This window comes from Syzygium oleosum, unplaced genomic scaffold (genome assembly GCF_021117445.2).
Source record: "Syzygium oleosum isolate NSW1041296 unplaced genomic scaffold, Sole_v2.1 Sole_v2.03, whole genome shotgun sequence".
NCBI classification, from domain to species: Eukaryota; Viridiplantae; Streptophyta; class Magnoliopsida; order Myrtales; family Myrtaceae; genus Syzygium; species Syzygium oleosum.
Genome location: NW_026607487.1, coordinates 16,057,924 through 16,076,977, shown reverse-complemented (window position 1 = coordinate 16,076,977; position 19,054 = coordinate 16,057,924). Strand labels below are relative to the sequence as shown.

At 38.0% G+C, this 19,054-nt stretch overlaps 2 protein-coding genes across 3 annotated transcripts in view; both read left to right on the top strand.

Annotated features, from left to right (window-relative positions):
• The first annotated feature begins 2,945 nt into the window (after nt 1–2,945).
• The window catches only part of LOC115664164 (cytochrome P450 CYP749A22-like), a 44,700-nt gene continuing 28,591 nt past the window's right edge, over nt 2,946–19,054 (top strand). Inside the window, exons 1-5 of one of the 2 annotated variants that reach the window (XR_008816096.1) lie at nt 2,946–3,310; nt 3,892–4,118; nt 4,203–4,435; nt 4,871–5,249; nt 5,549–6,123. Coding sequence is in view for 1 of the 2 variants with exons in the window: in XM_056309661.1 (XP_056165636.1) it covers nt 3,031–3,310; nt 3,892–4,118; nt 4,203–4,435; nt 4,871–5,249; nt 5,549–5,977 (1,548 nt within the window). In the remaining variant the exon portion in view is untranslated. Of the gene's footprint in view, nt 3,311–3,891; nt 4,119–4,202; nt 4,436–4,870; nt 5,250–5,548; nt 6,129–19,054 lie in introns of those variants that run through there. The other variant, XM_056309661.1, reaches the window with a different exon arrangement.
• LOC115664886 (cytochrome P450 CYP749A22-like) lies at nt 13,980–17,812 on the top strand. Its single transcript, XM_056309662.1, has 5 exons — nt 13,980–14,349; nt 14,459–14,685; nt 14,770–15,002; nt 15,583–15,961; nt 17,219–17,812. The coding sequence occupies exons 1-5, from the start codon at nt 14,070–14,072 to the stop codon at nt 17,645–17,647; spliced, it is 1,548 nt and encodes a 515-aa protein (XP_056165637.1). The 5' UTR covers nt 13,980–14,069; the 3' UTR covers nt 17,648–17,812.

Sequence of the window (19,054 nt, the reverse complement as noted above, 5' to 3'; positions counted from 1 at the left end):
TAATCAGCATAAAAATATTGAGGTTTAGTGCATTCTTTATTTACTATGTAGTACACTATCAACGCGTAGAGATGTGTGTCAACATATGTTTGCAGGTATATAGAATTTGTCGGGCTCCATCCCGACCTGTGAAATTGTCGGGAGACGAGGACAAAAAACTGTGGAAGCAGGTGCGCGACACGAAATTGACCGGTCGATTGTTTTATTGATTTTCGTTTGTTCCTGGACTGTTATGGACCCCAATCAGTTTGGAACAGATAAGATTTTTGTTGCCTTAATTAAATATATAAGTACACTAGAAGTATCAAAAGTTTTATATAACGCTCACTTTAGTATCGAAAGTTTTCGCCAGCTCACTCAAGTATTAAATTAGAGAAAAATGATCACTTAAGTGCCTCTGGTGAGAAATTCCGGGCAAAAATATTTTGAGACTTTTATAATTAAAATTTTAATATGAGTTGACATTTTTTTTTCAAAAACTAGGGCATGTGGAAATCCACATGACTAGGTTGTCTAAAAACGACGTTGCACCGCTCCTAGGCGAAAAATATTGTCGTTCAACGCTTGCCGTCGCCGTCGCTCGCTCGCCACCGAATGACACCACCATCCGCTGTCCACTACCTGCCATCCATCACCCCCTCCACAGAGAAAAAACTGCCAACCATTGCCCGTGCATAGACAATGTCGTCCCACGCATGGCCACTATCAATCACCACACCGCCTCGGCCATTCTCCCAAAGGCATCACCCAACCGAGCATGAGCAGAGGCATGACGGTCACTATTAACCCACACTGGTTGCCAATATCTCAGGCCGGCCATAGATTGAAGCCGCCTATCTTTTACTGCCCTCACTGGTCGCCGGCAAAGCCGCCATAAGTTCTTCCCGTTTCTGCTCTATTTTCCAGTGAAGAAGGCTTGAATAGTTTGGGATTTGCCCGAAACTCATTCAGTGGCGTCAACCACCAGTGATGGCTTCCTCATTGCTTTCAAGCCGCTGGAGCCACTGCCAACCATCGCCATTCATCATCCCGGAGCAATAGAGGAGCGGCTCTGTTTTGCCCTATTTCTCGGCTAGGAAGCTTGAAGTGCTTCGAGCTCGTTCAATCCTCCACCGTTGGCTCCGAGTCGTTATTGATGATCCCACTAGGACCCCCTTACTAGTTGAACAATTGACGGTCACAGAAAACCGCCGTACATTTTAGGGCAAACCGAATTAGGCTTTTGATTTCGGGTTGAATTAGTCATTAGGGTTTCGAATTGGGGAATTTCTTTCAATTTGCAATCTAGGGTTTATATTTCGGGGCAAACGTTGTAGACGACGTCATTTAGGGGTCTATATACTGAATGGGCACGCTGGCAAGTCACATCGGCCAGAGAAACTAATAAAATATGACCACGTCGGATTTCGATGACCCAAATTGGAGTTATCACTTAAGTGATCATTTTTTTTTAATAAAAAGTGACATTTAAGTGATTCAAAAAAAACTTTTGGCACTAAAGTGAACGTCGTACAAAAATTTTAACACTTCTAATGTCTTTATGCCCTCAATTAAAATATTAGGCCGTGAGTATTTTTTTGAAGGCTGTGAGTAGTTGCCAGGATCAACATTCCGATAGGAATGGATAAAATACGATGAGAAATATGGGCAATATGTTATATCCTATCTTTTGTATGGCAAAACATTGTATATCAACGTTAAGCCGGTGACCCTCCATTCGGGTCATCCTGAACTAGCCCGAATTAAGATACGTGTATCTCATGATTTGGTTGTCAGATTGGGACAAATTGGATATTGTTGAAAGGCTCTTGACAAATATGATTCGTTTGCACCATTCAATTAGGCTTTTGACGAAATTTGACTTTGAATCAAAATTGATCAAGTATTAGTAAAAAACTAAGTGTCTAAAATCTTCTCATGTGACATTATTGGTTTTTTGTTGCGTCGATCCAACAAGTGGTATCGGAACTAATGATTGAGTGGTGGCTCACTTTCAATGTGTATTAATATTTGGTGGATATCTTAAAGAAAGAATCTCATGTGACTTATTGATGGAGGTAGCGAATGGTGTGTGTTGGCTTCTCGCTGAACTTGGCTTGGTGAAGATGACTGAGGTAAAATCTGAAGTTTGAGTTATGATAATGTTGGTGTGAAAGGAAACTTGGACTAAAGAGGAGCCTGGCTTAACGCAGGAGGTTCACATGTGAGGTGGAGATTGTAGAGGCAATGATATTGGCAAAAGAAATTTCACATCGAGATGTAATGTATTGCGGAGCAGTTAAAATATTTCAATTGACCTATAACTAGTTTAAATTTTTTAGTAATTATGAGTCTAATTAAATATGTTAACGGGCTCACACTTAACTCCCACTTTGTGATGACTTCTGATGCGAGTCCCAACAAATTCGTCAAGTTTCTTTGATGTGGCTTAATCTTGTCATCTAACGGATCTCGGAAATGAATGCCTTCCGTAAATAGGATATCTGCATGTAAATCATCTGGAAAACACAAAGCTTCATAACAATTGATCATTTCCATTCAGCATCTCTAATAAAAAGATTGTATTCATTTTCCCATGTTTTACGTGGGGTCTATCAGGACATACTAGAAGCAACTTATTCTATGTTTCTTATCAAAAATAATATAAAATATTATCCTATGTTTCGGAAAAAAAGAAGACTATTCTATGTTTGATGGAACGAAAGTCATATTCCTAATCCATCGCAAGACTTTCATGACGCTAATCCATCAAATCAGTAATTCGTCGCTTTTTTCGACTTTCCCAATTGCCTTTTCCCGGGCTAATACTAGTCTATGAAGTAAAGTTGCACCTACCGCATGACGTAAGTGCTTACCATTTTCGTGCAATCCCAATCAGCTGACACCGACGAGCATCATAAAATTGTTCTCATGGATATTATTTGTTTATCTTTGGGTGCTGATCAAGGCTCAGTCTCTCCCTATCGCACGTGATAGTTGAGTTATTTAACTCCACATGTTCAAGAAAATCTCAGTCAATCTTGGAAAATAATGGGGATCAGCATAGCCATCGTGTTGAGCTCTCTCTTTGTGTTTCTAATCTTACGGTCTCTCGCCGAGCTCGTGCACCGGTTATGGTGGAACCCGCTCAGAATACAGAGGTTGATGGCCCGACAGGGAATCAAGGGCCCTCCTTACAGGTTCGTCCATGGGAGCACCAAGGAAACAATAAAGATGAGATCTGAAGCCAGAAGCACACCCATGGACGATCTCTCTCACGACATACTCCCTAAGGTTCAGCCCCACATCCACACATGGATCAACACATACGGTAAATTTAAAATTGTTAGTATTTGCGGAAGCGTGATTTGTTTTGTAAGTGAGTGAGTGATTTAGTGAGTACAAGTGTTGGTACGTGGACTTGAAGCAACAGTAGAGCAAAACTTTTGATAGTGGAAGACAAGTAGGAAACAAAGAAGACAAAAAGTATTGTATTATGAAGGCTTTGTACAAGGGACTTAGTTTTTTTCTTCTAATAGGTGTGTTCTTCAAGTGGAGAGGGGTTGGCTATTTATAGCCCTCTTCCACCGCCACTAAGGAAAAATCTATAGCATGTTACATAGATATTTTTCTAGAATTTTCTACACATGTCTCATTATCCTTCTAGAAATATCAAAGATTTTTTCTAGAAACTTTTCTAGAAATATCTTAGATATTTCTCACAACTTTCTAGATTATTCATTTAAATATCTATTCTCCAAAAATCTTGAGCATACTAGAAACTTCTAGAAATTGGATCGCTATTTCAACAAAAATATAAGCTTTAGTCATAATATTGTGCTAACCATTCCTGGGAATTTGATCTGACTTTAGGTTGTTCATAATTGAGGTTTTTGTGCAAACATGTGGTAGGGAGGAATTACCTAAGTTGGTTCGGGACTCAAGCTCAGTTGGTCATCACGGAACCGGAGCTGGTTAAGGAGGTGCTAATCAACAGGGAGAAAACGTTTCCGAAACCAGGAGCGAGAGACTACGGCAAGAAGATTTTAGGAGATGGGCTCGTGTCGACGAAAGATGAGGTAAAGTGGGCGAAGCAGCGTAGACTCGCCAATCACACTTTCCACGGGGAAAGCCTGAAGGTAATTGGGTTTGATATACTGAAGAGAATTTCATGCAATCTTGAGATTTGAGTTATGAATTGAGGGGAACTAATTGAAGTGCAGAACATGGTTCCGGCCATGGTGGAGAGTGTTCGCATGATGCTAGAGAAATGGAAGCAACGAGAACGAAAAGAGATTGAGGTGTTTGAAGAATTCAAGTTATTGACCTCTGAAGTGATTTCGAGGACAGCTTTCGGGAGTAGCTACCTTGAAGGGAGAGACATCTTTGGGATGTTGACAAACTTGGCTTTGTTAGCGTCCAGGAATGTTTTGCATATGAGGTTCCCGGGAATGAGGTATTCCTCTTCAACATTTTCCTGAGAAAAATTCTCTTAAATTTAGGATGTATAAAAGCTAGAAGAGAAAAGTACCAAAACCTGCGTGAACCCGTTTTAGCTTACTCAAATTGACTATGTCAATCTTGTTTTGAAAAGTCAAGAATAAAACTTGCAATAAATCATAGCGAAGACCCCGACTTCCTTCCTTGCTCATGTTTTGTAAAGTGGCGATTCTTCCCAGTATTTGAACAACCTAAGAGAATCATAAAAGGCAGCTTGTAAATCATAATGCTGTTATATGTATATGTATATCCACCTCAGGCACAAACTTGTCCATCACAAGAGTAAATGCAGCTAGCAAGGTAAATGGAGACTTGAGCACGCATTTGACAGAAAATCAATCTATGATTTAGATTCACAATCTAAGGCGTTTCTTCTTGAATCTGGGCACAGTAAGATTTGGAAGACGGCGGATGAAATCGAAGCTGAGAAGCTCGAGAAAGGCATACGTGATGCGATCTTGGAGATCGCCAAGAAAAGAGAGAAGAAGGTGATGGCTGGGGAAGCAGATGACTATGGGAATGATTTCCTGGGGCAGCTTGTGAAGGCTTATCATGATAAGGATGAGAGCAAGAAAATCACGGTCGACAGTCTGGTGGACGAGTGCAAGACATTCTACTTCGCTGGACACGAAACCATCACCGCAATGCTGACATGGGTCACGTTGCTCCTAGCAAGTCATCCTGATTGGCAGGAGGAAGCAAGGAAGGAGGTTCTTGATGTATTCGGGAATGAAGACCCCAACTCCGATGGAATCGCGAAGTTAAGGACGGTATGAAAAATTGAACTGGTCTTTGTCTTGATTGATTTGGTAGTCTAGAAATGATCCTCCTAACAACATATTTTTTTTAGTAATTCCATAAAAGTGTCTGTTAGTTACCCTTAAGTTATTGTAAAATTACGTGACCGGTAAATTTCTGTACCGACAGTTTTTTCGACACTTAACATCTCTTTCAGAAATTTACCGAGGACGGAATAGAGTTAATTTTACTGGAAAGATACAATGAAATCGTCCTTCTTCTAAATTCTGAGTTGTACGTGTTGTCAACTAATGTCTTCTCTTGTGTGCAGATGAGCATGATCATGAACGAAGCTCTACGATTATACCCTCCTGTGATTGGGTTTGCTCGAAAAGTGGACCAGCAACTTAGGCTAGGGAAACTTGTTCTTCCTCCTAATATTGAAGTCTTTATAGCAAACCTCAAGCTTCAACATGACCCCGAAATCTGGGGAGAAGATGTGCACCTCTTCAGACCAGAGCGATTCTCAGAAGGCGTCTCTAAAGCCACCAACAACAACGCAGTGGTGTTCCTTCCCTTCGGCTTCGGGCCTCGAATGTGTGTGGGAATGAACTTCGCCATGAATGAAGCGAAAACCGTCCTTTCGATGATTCTGCAGCGCTACGCTTTCAAATTGTCGCCAGGGTACATCCACAGTCCAGATCAACTCATCATGACTCGCCCGCAACATGGACTTCAAGTTATATTTCATCCATTATAGCTTGTTTATCAGCATATATGATATAGTTAATTTTGGGGTCATAGTTTCATGAAAGACCCACAGAAGTTCATTTATCTCAATGATGTGTTTCGGCTTATGTCCAGGTCAAATAGGGTTGGTTTGACCCCTTGAATATAACGGATTAGGTGAATCGTGTGTTCTGATTACCTACGTAATCATTAGGTGTTCGAGTTTCCTGAAAAAATAATTATATAGCACATCATGTTCGATTGACTTATCTAAACATACACTATCATGTTGACAAGACATGAATATGTATGAGGACATGAATTGCCGCCCCTAGTTGCGAACGGAAGGAGCAAACAAGGGGAAAGCAGGGAAAAATGGATAATAGGTAGAGAAGATGATGATCGAAAATATATTAGGAACAAAGACGTCGATGGAGGAGTGATGGAATTGAATAGAACCATGAATGAAAAGTATCACACCTCGAATCCTATAAACATAGTTGAGATGACACGACCGTCCTCTTACCCAAAAAACGTAGCCTCAAACATAACCAATATTAACATGTTGTCTCAATATATATCTCTATTTAAATTTCCGATAAAATAGTAATTTGGTTACAAGACGAGAGTTCTAAAATTCATTAACAAATATGTATTTTTTTCAAACTAAGAAATGAGACCTCAACAGATATTCCAACTATCTAAATTGATATCCACAATCCACCTACCAAAAGTTCTCCGTCGATATCGCTCTTGTACTACTCACCGCTAATTGAACAACCTGAAAAAGATCGGAACGAATGAGGTGAGTAACTACAACTTAGTAAGTAGTATATCTAATTTAAGCAGATTGAACATGTATTATGTATCTTTGTAAAACGGATATCCTAACTCATCTATCCCAAATCCAAATATCAAAAGTGGATGATAGCTTTTCAACTAAACTTTTTGCATTTCAAATAAATCAAAAATATCAAGGAGGCAATAACAAATCAATCATCAATGGTTCATTTGATTGATCAATCTCTATCAAATCAAATGTTAATAGTGCATTCTATTGACTAATTTAATGCTCAATATCTAACTTCGCCGGTGACAAAGCCAACCAAGTTTACTCCATTGGCTAAGTCTCCACCTTTATTAGCTGTGGTTTGACTAAGAAGGATGTTCAGATAACAGTATGCATATTTACTCCTCAATTGCTTCTAATAATAGCAACACGAGCATAATCCATCAACCTCAATCTCCAAAAACCTACAACCAAAACCATAAACCTTATCAAAATTCTGGTTTACTAACCAAATCATATAACTTTTCACAATTCAATATTCCACAATCATAAATCATGAACTTTTCGTGATTCTCTTATAAAAGGTTTCACAAACCATTTATAGACAATCAACTCAAACTGTAATCCAACAAATATTTTGTCATTTCAAATAGACTAAATGGTAATAAATGCTCAATCCAGTTTTATGCCTTTTTTAACTTATAATATAACTAATCTATATTGCTTTCAAAATGCGAGTTTACAAACTCAAAAAAAAGATAGTACCACTCACATGGAAAAGTTGAAAACCAACCTACGAAGGTTACTCAAAGCGATGAACTTGTATTCCTATCAATTTAGCAAAAAACAATATCAAAATCAAGCAGAATGCTATCTTAACTACGAATTGACTAAGCTAAGCTTATTTGCTGACAAAATGACTCCGACGCGCTAACAAAACTCTCGTTGGAAGTGGATATTCAAAGCTATCTGTAACACAGAGCTTGAGCGCAAAAATTCAAAAATCCGTTTTGATCAAACCATAAATCGGAATCGATGTTTGACGAACCCTACATCTTCACAACGCCCGAAACTATTATGACTATACAATTCCACAAATTGATAACTCCTCAAACAAACCTCATAGTTTAAAATTCACATAACTCCGAATTTATGACCTAACTTCGAAAATTATTCTAATTATATGAACTAAGGGCTCAAATACTTATCAGACATTGCAAAACATAGTTAATTCAACTTGTTGAGGTGTCCAAATTGTGTATGCGTTAATTTTTCCTTGTCTTTCCTTCGCTTTCTTTTTCCTGGCTTTAATCATACGAGCTCGCCCTCTCCTCCTTATATAACCTCATTGTGCTTTAAGCGAGGCGGTGGCTTTCCCTTTTGTTTTTTTCCTGTCTTTTTGACCTTCGACCGGTCAAGATTGCTTGAGCCCTTCTTGTCAGCTTGTATCAACTGTTACAAAAAGGTGTTAGACATATATTTTCATTGATTCCACATATCTCTCGAGATTATGTATTATCTTTTTGTTTGATCATGATTGATAAAGATTGAGATTGTAATCTTCAATTACTTAAAATAGTCATCCCATAAAGCTTATAATTAGATTAATGTACTTTTCAATATTGAACACACTGAAATATATAGAAATTTCACAAGTCTCTTTTCCCCTCTACTCTTAACTTGGTATCCGAGCTATTGTTAGCTTGCTACCCGTGTTATCTGAGAAAGCATTCATTGAGTCTTTTTCAAGGTGGTTGTCGCAGTAACCTTACGTTAGCCACGTCGTTGTCTGTTTTTTACTGTACTTATCACTTTTGAGTGAGGTTCCGACATTTCCTTTGCTTGCTTCGAAAAACCAACACCATCATCTGACTCACTACTCTCAAACGAGTGAGATCCTGAATTTTTGTAGTGATCTACCGCCGCATGCATCAATATCTTATCAATTTAATTCTAACACATCGGACTCTGGCGATCAGAGTTGCGGAAAATCATCCTTTGCACTTTCTGCACCTCACAAAATTAACAACCTACATGCCATCCGAGGGTCCAAAACTAAATAATACTTAATTTTATATCCTTAATATTATTAGGAAAATTTCAGATGTCACAATTCTTTCCCCCTTAAAGAAATTTCGTCCTTTAAATTTAGAATTACCTGTTAATTGAAATAGCTAGGGATACTTGCACCTCATATCATCTTCACTTTTCTACGTCGCCTCTTTTTTAAATCGTGATACTGACACAAAACCTTGACTGAGGTAATGGTCTTGTTTGTAAGAACTTGTTCCCTTCGATCTAAAATTTGTACAAGCTTCTCCACATAAGTTACTCTCTTGTCTACCTCGACGGTTTCAAAATCCTATAAGTGCGTAGGATATGGTTCATTCTTCCTTAACATGGACACATGAAAAACATCGTAGATATTGGAAAGTCTTGGCGGCAATGCTAATTGATAGGCCAAGTCGCTAATCTTTTCGAGAATTTCAAAAGGTCCTACAAATCTTGAACTTGTCTTGTCTTTCTTTCCACATCATGATACACCCTTCATTGGTGACACCTTCAGGAATACATGGTCACCAATGTTAAACTCCAATGGCTTTCAATGTCTATTTGTATAACTCTTCTGTCGGCTTTGTACAGTTTTAAGTCGATCTTGAATCACTTCTACTCCATTCGAAGTGACTAGTACTAACTCTGGTCCTATCAGCCTTCTTTCTCCTACCTCATTCTAGCAATAGGAGTTCTCTTCCACACAATGCTTTAAAGAGAGCCATATCAATACTCTGTTGAATGTTGTTATAAGCAAACTCTACTAAATGCAAGCGTTCATCCTAACTACCCTTAAAGTCAATCACACATGCCTGTAACATATCTACCAATGTCTGTATGGTCCTTTATGATTGACCATCAGTTTGGGGATGAAAAGCGATGCTATATTGAAGTTTAGGTTCCAATGCAGTTTAAAGAATACGCCAAAAATTCGTAGTAAATCTTGGATCTCAATAAAATGCGAGTCATGGGCACTCCATGCAATCAAAGTATTTGTTGGACATATAGTTCCGCATACTTTTCCAACGTATAATCTACTCTCACCGCCAAAAAGTGAGCAGATTTAGTCAACGACTATTACCCAAATAAAATCGTGACTTTTTGGTGTCATTGACAATCCTTGGACAAAATCCATCTTTACGTGCTCCCACTTCCATTCAAGTATTTTCAATGGTTTCAACATTCTACCTGGCTTAAAATGTTCTGTCTTCACTTGTTGATATGTCAAACATCTCGAGACATGTTTGGCGATATCAACCTTCACCCAATTCCACTAATAGTGCTGGCGAAGGTTTTGATACATCTTCGTACTTCCTGGATGAACACTGTAATTACTTCGATGAGCTTATGATAAAATTTCATTCCTCAAGTCGACGTCATTAGGCACACAAACATCTATGAAATTTTAGAACTCCATTTTGACACCTGAAAACTTGGCGTTTTTCCTACGATGGCTTCTTTTCGAATTTTCCAAATTTCAAAGTCGGTTTGTTGCAGGGTCATGATTCTTGCACAATCACTGGCTCAAATCTCAGAGTAGCTATTACACTTTAAAGAGTACTCATATCAAACCTAAACTCAAAATCTCAAGCTTCTTCAAGTAAGGTCCATTCCTAAACCATCATATGTGCAACTACTTGTGTAGATTTCTGACTGAGCGTATCCACAACTTTGTTCGCCTTTTCAAGATGATACAAAATCTCACAATCATAGTCCATCAATAATTCCATCCAACGTGTTGGACTCATATTCAATTCTTTTTGGGAAAAATAGGTACTTCAAACTTTTCCCCATAGAAATAATGGCTGTCTCCATATCTTCAATGCAAATACAATTGCGGTGAGCTCTAAATCATGAGTAGGATAATTCAACTCATACGGCTCCAACTATTTGGATGCGTAAGGTACAACCTTCCCATGTTGTATCAAAACACAACCAATCCCCTTATGAGATGCATCATTGTAAATTACAAAACCTCTAGGTCCTAATGGTATCATCAAGATCGGAGCCATAGTCAATCTTCTTTTAAATTCTTGGAAGCTTTGCTCGCACTTATCCGACCACTTAAACTTCACTTCCTTTCTCGTCAATTGAGTTAATGGAGTGGCGAGACGTAAAAATCCTTTTACAAATCTCTGATAATATCTAGCTAGACCCAAGAAACTCTTAACTTCGATTACTGTTGTCGGTCTTGGCCAATTTATCACTGACTCGACTTTTGCAGGGTGAATAGATATTTCTTCGCTTTATACCACATGGCCTAAAAATACCATACGACTAAGCCAGAACTTGCACTTGGTAAACTTAGCATATAATTTGTGCTCACTAAGTGTTTGGAGCACATGCCTTAAATGTTGCTCATGATCATTCGAGCCATTTGAGTATAGCAAAATATCATCAATGAACACTATAACAAATTGATCAAACGATGTAAACACCCTATTCAACAAATCTATAAATGCTATTGGTGCATTAGTCAAACCAAAAGGCATGACTAAGAACTCATAGTAGCCACAACGAGTTCGAAAAACCGTTTTAGGAATATCTTCCTTCTTGATCTGCAATTAATGATATCCTGATCTTATATTGATCTTGGAAAATACCAACAACCCAGAAGCTGATCAAATAAATCATCGATCATTGGCAACGGGTCTTGTTTGTAACTTGATTTAGTTTTGCTGATAATCGATGCAAAGTCATATCGACCCATCTTCTTTTTCACAAACAACACCGGTGCACCCCAAGGTGACGCACTAGGCCTAGAGTTACACCTTTAACTCTCTCAACTCCATTAAAGCCATCCAATGGGGAGCTTTGGAAATAGGTTCCGTTCTAAGAGCTAATTGGACAATGAATTCAACTTCACACTCCAGCGGTAACCCTAGTAATTCGTCCGAGAATACATTATGAAATTCTAGCACTATAGGGATTTCTTCAAGTTTTTCTTCTTCCTTTGACAGTACTACCACAAATGCCAAGTATCCTTGGCAACCATTGCCTCAAGCGCAGAAATGAGTGGCATTGAAGGATTTACCCCTTTTCCAAAGAATGCAAAACTAGGATGATCAGGTGGATTGAACTGGATTATTTTCTTGTAACAATCCACATTGGCTTGTTGCTTACGAAGCCAATCCTTTCCCAAGATAACATCAAAATCGTACATAGTTAACATGATCAAATCTGCCGTTTGATCTTGTTTGCCTATGGTGACCTTACAACCCTTGCTTGTTGGAGTGGACAAAATCGCATCTTTAATGGCGTAGAGACACTAAGGGATATTTCAAGCGGCCTAGGGTTTATTCCAATCGATTGTACAAACCGTGTATACATGAATGAATGTATGGTACCCGTATCAAATAATGCATAAGAATTATTGTCGCACACAAAAATGATACCTGATATAACCGTCTTGGATGTGACTGCATAAACTCGACCTTGAGCTGGTGACCTTGATACCCAATTTGTTATGGTTTCGAATTGGGGAATTTCTTTCAATTTGCAATTTAGGATTTATATTTTTGGGCAAACATTGTACACGACGTCCTTTAGGGGTCTATATGTTAATTGGGCACGACAGCGAGCCACGTTGACCGGAGAAACTAATAAAATATGGTCACGTCGGATTCTAGCGACCCAAATCGGAGTTGGCATTTAAGTGATCGTTTTTTGAAAAAGTCGCACTTAAGTGATCCGAAAATAACTTTTGGAACTAAAGTGAGCGTCGTACAAAACTTTTGACACTTCTGATGTCTTTATGCCCTCAATTAAAGTATTAGGCTGTGAGTATTTTGTTTCCAAAGGTTGTGAGTAGTTGCCATGATCAAGATTACGATAGGAATGGATAAAATACGATGAGAAATATGAGGAATTTGTTGTATCCTATCTTTTGTATGGAAAAACACTGTATATCAATGTTAAGCCGGTAGTCATCAGTGACCCTCCATTTGGGTCATCTTGAACAAGCCCGAATTAAGATACGCGTATCTCATGATTTGGGTGTCGGATTGGGATAGATTGGATATTGTCGAAAGGCTCTTAACGAATATCATCCGTTTCCACCATTCATTTAGGCTTTCGACGAAAGTTGACTTCGGACCAAAATTGGTAAAACGTTAGTAGAAAACTAAGTGTTTACAATCTTCTCATAAGAAGTTATTGGTTTTCTATTGCGTCGATCCAACAAGTGGTATCAGAACTAATGGTTGATTGGCGGCCTATTTTCAATGTGTATTAATATTTGGTGGATATCTTAGAGAAAATATCTCATGTGACTTATTGATCGAGGTAGCGAATGGTGTGTCTTGGCTTCTCGCTGAACTTGGCATGCCGAAAATGATTGAGGTAAAATCCGAAGTTTGAGTTATGATAATGTTGGTGCAAAAGGGCAATTGGATTAAGGAGGAGCCTGGCCTAACATAAGAAGTTCACAAGTGAGGTGAAGATTGTAGGGGTGATGGTGTTAGGCAAAAGAAGTCTCATATTGAGATGTGGTGTATTGCGAAGCAGTTAAACATATTTCAGTTGACCTATAACTGGTTTAATTTTTTTTGTAATAAATGTGAGTCTAATTAAATATGTTAATGGGTTCGCACTTGACGTCCTTTTCGCGATGACTTCTATTGTGAGTCCCAACAAATTTTGTCTAGTTTTTTTGATTTGGCTTAATCTTTTCATCTTACGAATCTCGGAAATGAATGCCCTCCGTGGGTAGGATATCTGCATGAACGTTAGTACACGCAATGACTCATCTAGAAAACACAATCTTCATTATGATCGATCATTTCTATTCAGCATCTCTAATAAAAAGATTGTATTCATTTTCCCATGTTTTACGTGGGGTCTATCAGGACATACTAGAAGCAACTTATTCTATGTTTCTTATCAAAAAAATAAAATAAAATATTATCCTATGTTTCGGAAAAAAAGAAGACTATTCTATGTTTGATGGAACGAAAGTCATATTCCTAATCCATCGCAAGACTTTCATGACGCTAATCCATCAAATCAGTAATTCGTCGCTTTTTTCGACTTTCCCAATTGCCTTTTCCCGGGCTAATACTAGTCTATGAAGTAAAGTTGCACCTACCGCATGACGTAAGTGCTTACCATTTTCGTGCAATCCCAATCAGCTGACACCGACGAGCATCATAAAATTGTTCTCATGGATATTATTTGTTTATCTTTGGGTGCTGATCAAGGCTCAGTCTCTCCCTATCGCACGTGATAGTTGAGTTATTTAACTCCACATGTTCAAGAAAATCTCAGTCAATCTTGGAAAATAATGGGGATCAGCATAGCCATCGTGTTGAGCTCTCTCTTTGTGTTTCTAATCTTACGGTCTCTCGCCGAGCTCGTGCACCGGTTATGGTGGAACCCGCTCAGAATACAGAGGTTGATGGCCCGACAGGGAATCAAGGGCCCTCCTTACAGGTTCGTCCATGGGAGCACCAAGGAAACAATAAAGATGAGATCTGAAGCCAGAAGCACACCCATGGACGATCTCTCTCACGACATACTCCCTAAGGTTCAGCCCCACATCCACACATGGATCAACACATACGGTAAATTTAAAATATAAGCTTTAGTCATAATATTGTGCTAACCATTCCTGGGAATTTGATCTGACTTTAATTTGTTCATAATTGAGGTTTTTGTGCAAACATGTGGTAGGGAGGAATTACCTAAGTTGGTTCGGGACTCAAGCTCAATTGGTCATCACGGAACCGGAGCTGATTAAGGAGGTGCTAATCAACAGGGAGCAAACGTTTCCAAAACCAGGAGCGAGAGGCTACGGCAAGAAGATTTTAGGAGATGGGCTCGTGTCTACGAAAGATGGGGTAAAGTGGGCGAAGCAGCGTAGACTCGCCAATCACACTTTCCACGGGGAAAGCTTGAAGGTAATTAGGTTTGATATACTAAAGAGAATTTCATGCAATCTTGAGATTTGAGTTATGAATTGAGGGGAACTAATTGAAGTGCAGAACATGGTTCCGGCGATGGTGGAGAGTGTTCGCATGATGCTAGAGAAATGGAAGCAACGAGAAGGAAAAGAGACTGAGGTGTTTGAAGAATTCAAGTTATTGACCTCCGAAGTGATTTCGAGGACCGCTTTTGGGAGTAGCTACATCGAAGGGAGAAACATCTTTGAGATGTTGACAAACTTGGGTTTGTTAGCGTCCAGGAATGCTTTGCATATGAGGTTCCCGGGAATGAGGTATTCCTCTTCAACATTTTCCTAAGAAAAATTACCTTAAAATTAGGATGTATAGAAGCTAGAAGAGAAAAGTACCGAAACCTGCGGGAGCTCGTTTTAGCTTTAGTCAAATAGACTATGCCACTCATGTTTTGAAAAGTCGAGAAAAAAAGGTGCATGGATAATTGTCTGCGGATAATAGTGAATCAAAATCATTGATTTTTGTGGGATCCTCGTGGAAATCATGTGGACCTTCCATGGTGATGGAATGTGATTAAACCGATTCATGTGGATTCGGATATAAGCAATTCCAACCCCAAGTAGCAGTGAGACCTACGTGAGATCTCACTAAAAGAAATAAGTTAGTAAAAGTTTGATGAGTGGTTTCAAGCCGGCGGACAATAACTGTGTGATCAAACTTACAGTTTGCGATTCTTCCCAGTATTTGAACAACCTAATAGAATCATAAAAGGCAGCTTGTAAATATAATGATGTTAGCTAGCTAGTAAGGTAAATGGAGACTTGAACACACATTTGACAGAAAATCAATCTACACTTTAGATTCACAAACTAAGGCGTTTCTTGTTGAATCCGGGCACAGTAAGATTTGGAAGACGGCGGATGAAATTGAAGCTGAGAAGCTCGAGAAAGGCGTACGCGATGCGATCTTGGAGATTGCCAAGAAAAGAGAGAAGAAGGTGATGGCTGGGGAAGCAGATGACTATGGGAATGATTTCCTGGGGCAGCTTGTGAAGGCTTATCATGATAAGGATGAGAGCAAGAAAATCACGGTCGATGGTCTGGTGGATGAGTGCAAGACATTCTACTTCGCCGGACATGAAACCATCACCGCAATGCTGACATGGGTCACGTTCCTCCTAGCAAGTCATCCTGATTGGCAGGAGGAAGCAAGGAAGGAGGTTCTTGATGTATTCAGGAATGACGACCCCGACTCTGATGGAATCGCGAAGTTGAGGACGGTATGAAAAATCGAACTGGTCTTTGTCTTGATTGATTTGGTAGTCTAGAAATGATTGGTATGGCTGATTGTTTGAGTCCAAAACGCAAACTCATTGATACTCTATATTACCAGAATTATACCATTTGCAACTCTGTTTGAGGAACACCCTTATACGTAAACTTGAGGCTCAACCATCGATAACTGAAAAAATTGTCGGTAAAAGCAAAAAATAAAATAAAAGACCAGTGTGCTTACATGTAACTTGCCGATAACTTGCCAACGCTTTTACGTAATTATCGACTTCTTTTATAATTTGTAAATAGTAATTTTTGTACTAACTTACCAACTTTTGAATCTGTCTGAATTGATTTTTACTTTTTACTCTTTACTCAAATAATCTAAATTTTACACCTCGACATTTTGCCTTATGCTAACATGTAGAATCATACGTAGTTTTTCACAATTTTTAAACTTTGGACAATATTTTAAATTTTGGCGGGAAAAGTAAAAAAAATATGTGAACAAACAAGTCTTTGTTGCATAACTTACCAACGTTTTGAATTTTAGAAGTCTTACATGAAATTAATAAAAAGATTTGGTAAGCAGTCCAATTAAGGTTGGTAATTTCTAACGAAGTTTGCAAATTTAATAGGTTGGTAAGTAAGGAAAATAAAAATTCGTAAGTCAATAGATAAATTGGTAAAATTTATAATTAAATTAACGTCAGTGAACAACTTAAATAAGATTTGGTAAATTAAAATTAATTGGCAATCTAACATGGAAAAACTGGTCAGTTGCAAAAATAAAGGTAGATAGAATCATGTAGAGTTGATAATTATAAGACGTTTGTAAGAGAGACAAAAAAAAATTGGTAAACTATAAAAAAAATTCATAAATTGAAAAAAAAATAAATCTATGACTCAAATGAGAGTTGGTAACCCAAAACTAGTTTGTAATTTAATCAGGAAAAAATTGGTGAGTTACTCAAATAAATATTGATGAGTTCATATAGAAGTTTAAAAATTAGAGCATTTGCTAAACTGTGCAAAAAAAAAAGTAATTCCATAAAAGTGTCTGTTAGTTACCCTTAAGTTATTGTAAAATTACGTGACCGGTAAATTTCTGTACCGACAGTTTTTTCGACACTTAACATCTCTTTCAGAAATTTACCGAGGACGGAATAGAGTTAATTTTACTGGAAAGATACAATGAAATCGTCCTTCTTCTAAATTCTGAGTTGTACGTGTTGTCAACTAATGTCTTCTCTTGTGTGCAGATGAGCATGATCATGAACGAAGCTCTACGATTATACCCTCCTGTGATTGGGTTTGCTCGAAAAGTGGACCAGCAACTTAGGCTAGGGAAACTTGTTCTTCCTCCTAATATTGAAGTCTTTATAGCAAACCTCAAGCTTCAACATGACCCCGAAATCTGGGGAGAAGATGTGCACCTCTTCAGACCAGAGCGATTCTCAGAAGGCGTCTCTAAAGCCACCAACAACAACGCAGTGGTGTTCCTTCCCTTCGGCTTCGGGCCTCGAATGTGTGTGGGAATGAACTTCGCCATGAATGAAGCGAAAATCGTCCTTTCGATGATTCTGCAGCACTACACTTTCAAATTGTCTCCAGGGTACATCCACAGTCCAGTTCAACTCTTATTGACTCGCCCGCAACACGGACTTCAAGTTATATTTCATCCATTATAGCTTGTTTATCAGCATATATGATGTAGTTAATTTTGGGGTCATAGTTTGATGAAAGAGCCACAGAAGTTCATTTTATCTAAAAGATTTGTTTCGACTTATGTCCAGGTTAAATAGGATTGGTTTTACCCCTTTAATATAACGGATTAGGTGAATCGTGTTCTGATACGTATTCATTAGGTGTTCGAGTTTCCTGAAAAAAAAATTGTTTAGCACATCTGTTCGATTTACTTGCCTAAACATACACTTCCATGTTGACAAGACATGAATATGCATGAGGACATGAATTGCCGCCCCCAGTTGCGAACGGAAGGAGCAAACTAGGTGAAAGCAGGGGAAAAATGGATAATAGGTAGAGAAGATGATGAGCGAAAATATATTAGGAACAAAGACGTTGATGGAGGATTGATGGAATTGAATGGAACCATAAATGGAAAGTGTCACACCTCGAATCTTAAGGCATTAATGGACTAAGGTTAACATAGATAATGTAATGCATGACATCATGGTTAGCCAAGTTTTTTTTTTGATCGAAGGTTAGCCAAGTTGAATGTCACAAATTTAAGGCTAGTGGTTCAAAAATGCTTGGTAGAAAATGAAAAGAGGCGTGTACTAAATTTAAAGAGAGACCAAATGTTTATTCCAAAGTAGATATTTTGTTAAATTTCCAAAATATCTAATAAATCGATACGTAATTATGGAAACTGGTGTCCGCTCTAAAGTACTGATAAACCCGAAAAATATTTTGAACCCACTAAATTATTAGTGAGCAATACCGAATGCTAGGAAAATTTCAATTTAGTAAATTTAAACTTGAAAATTCTCAAATAAGTAATTTGGAGTACATCAGCCCCCATCTACAACTCATATGGTAGTAAATCAATTACTGTTATGCCACACCATCAATGCACACGCCAATATCTTATCAATTCAATTCTAACACATCAGACTCTAGCAATTACAGATGCGAAAAATTGTCCTTCGCACCTTCTGCACCTCACAAAATTAACAACCTACATGCCATCCGAGGGTCCCAAATTAAATAACACTTAACTTTATATCCTAAATATAATTATGAAAATTCTGGATGCATAAAAATGACTTCCCGAAAAATATTTTCCAGAAATATCACATTTTTCACGAAACAAGCTAAGCTTTAATTTAAAATATTTTCACTAATTTGTCCTTTTTTACATTTTAAGCTTACTAAAATAATTTTTGATATACTTTCTCTTTATCCATTTTCTAATTTTTAAACTCAATATAAACTAAATATCGAAATTGGGAGATGATAGATTACAATTGAGAATGCTTTCTCTAATTTATCCTTCTTTTTTAAGTTGAAAGTCAATAAGAGATAAAATGTTCATAATTTTCATTTATTTATTTTATAAAATTTAAATTTAATAA

Coding starts and splice junctions, on each gene's coding strand:
- LOC115664886 (XM_056309662.1), top strand. CDS start 14,070: ATGGGGATCAGCATAGCCATCGTGTTGAGCTCTCTCTTTGTGTTTCTA. Junction 15,003..15,582: donor ATGAGGTTCCCGGGAATGAG/GTATTCCTCTTC, acceptor ATCCGGGCACAG/TAAGATTTGGAAGACGGCGG. Junction 15,962..17,218: donor GAATCGCGAAGTTGAGGACG/GTATGAAAAATC, acceptor TCTTGTGTGCAG/ATGAGCATGATCATGAACGA.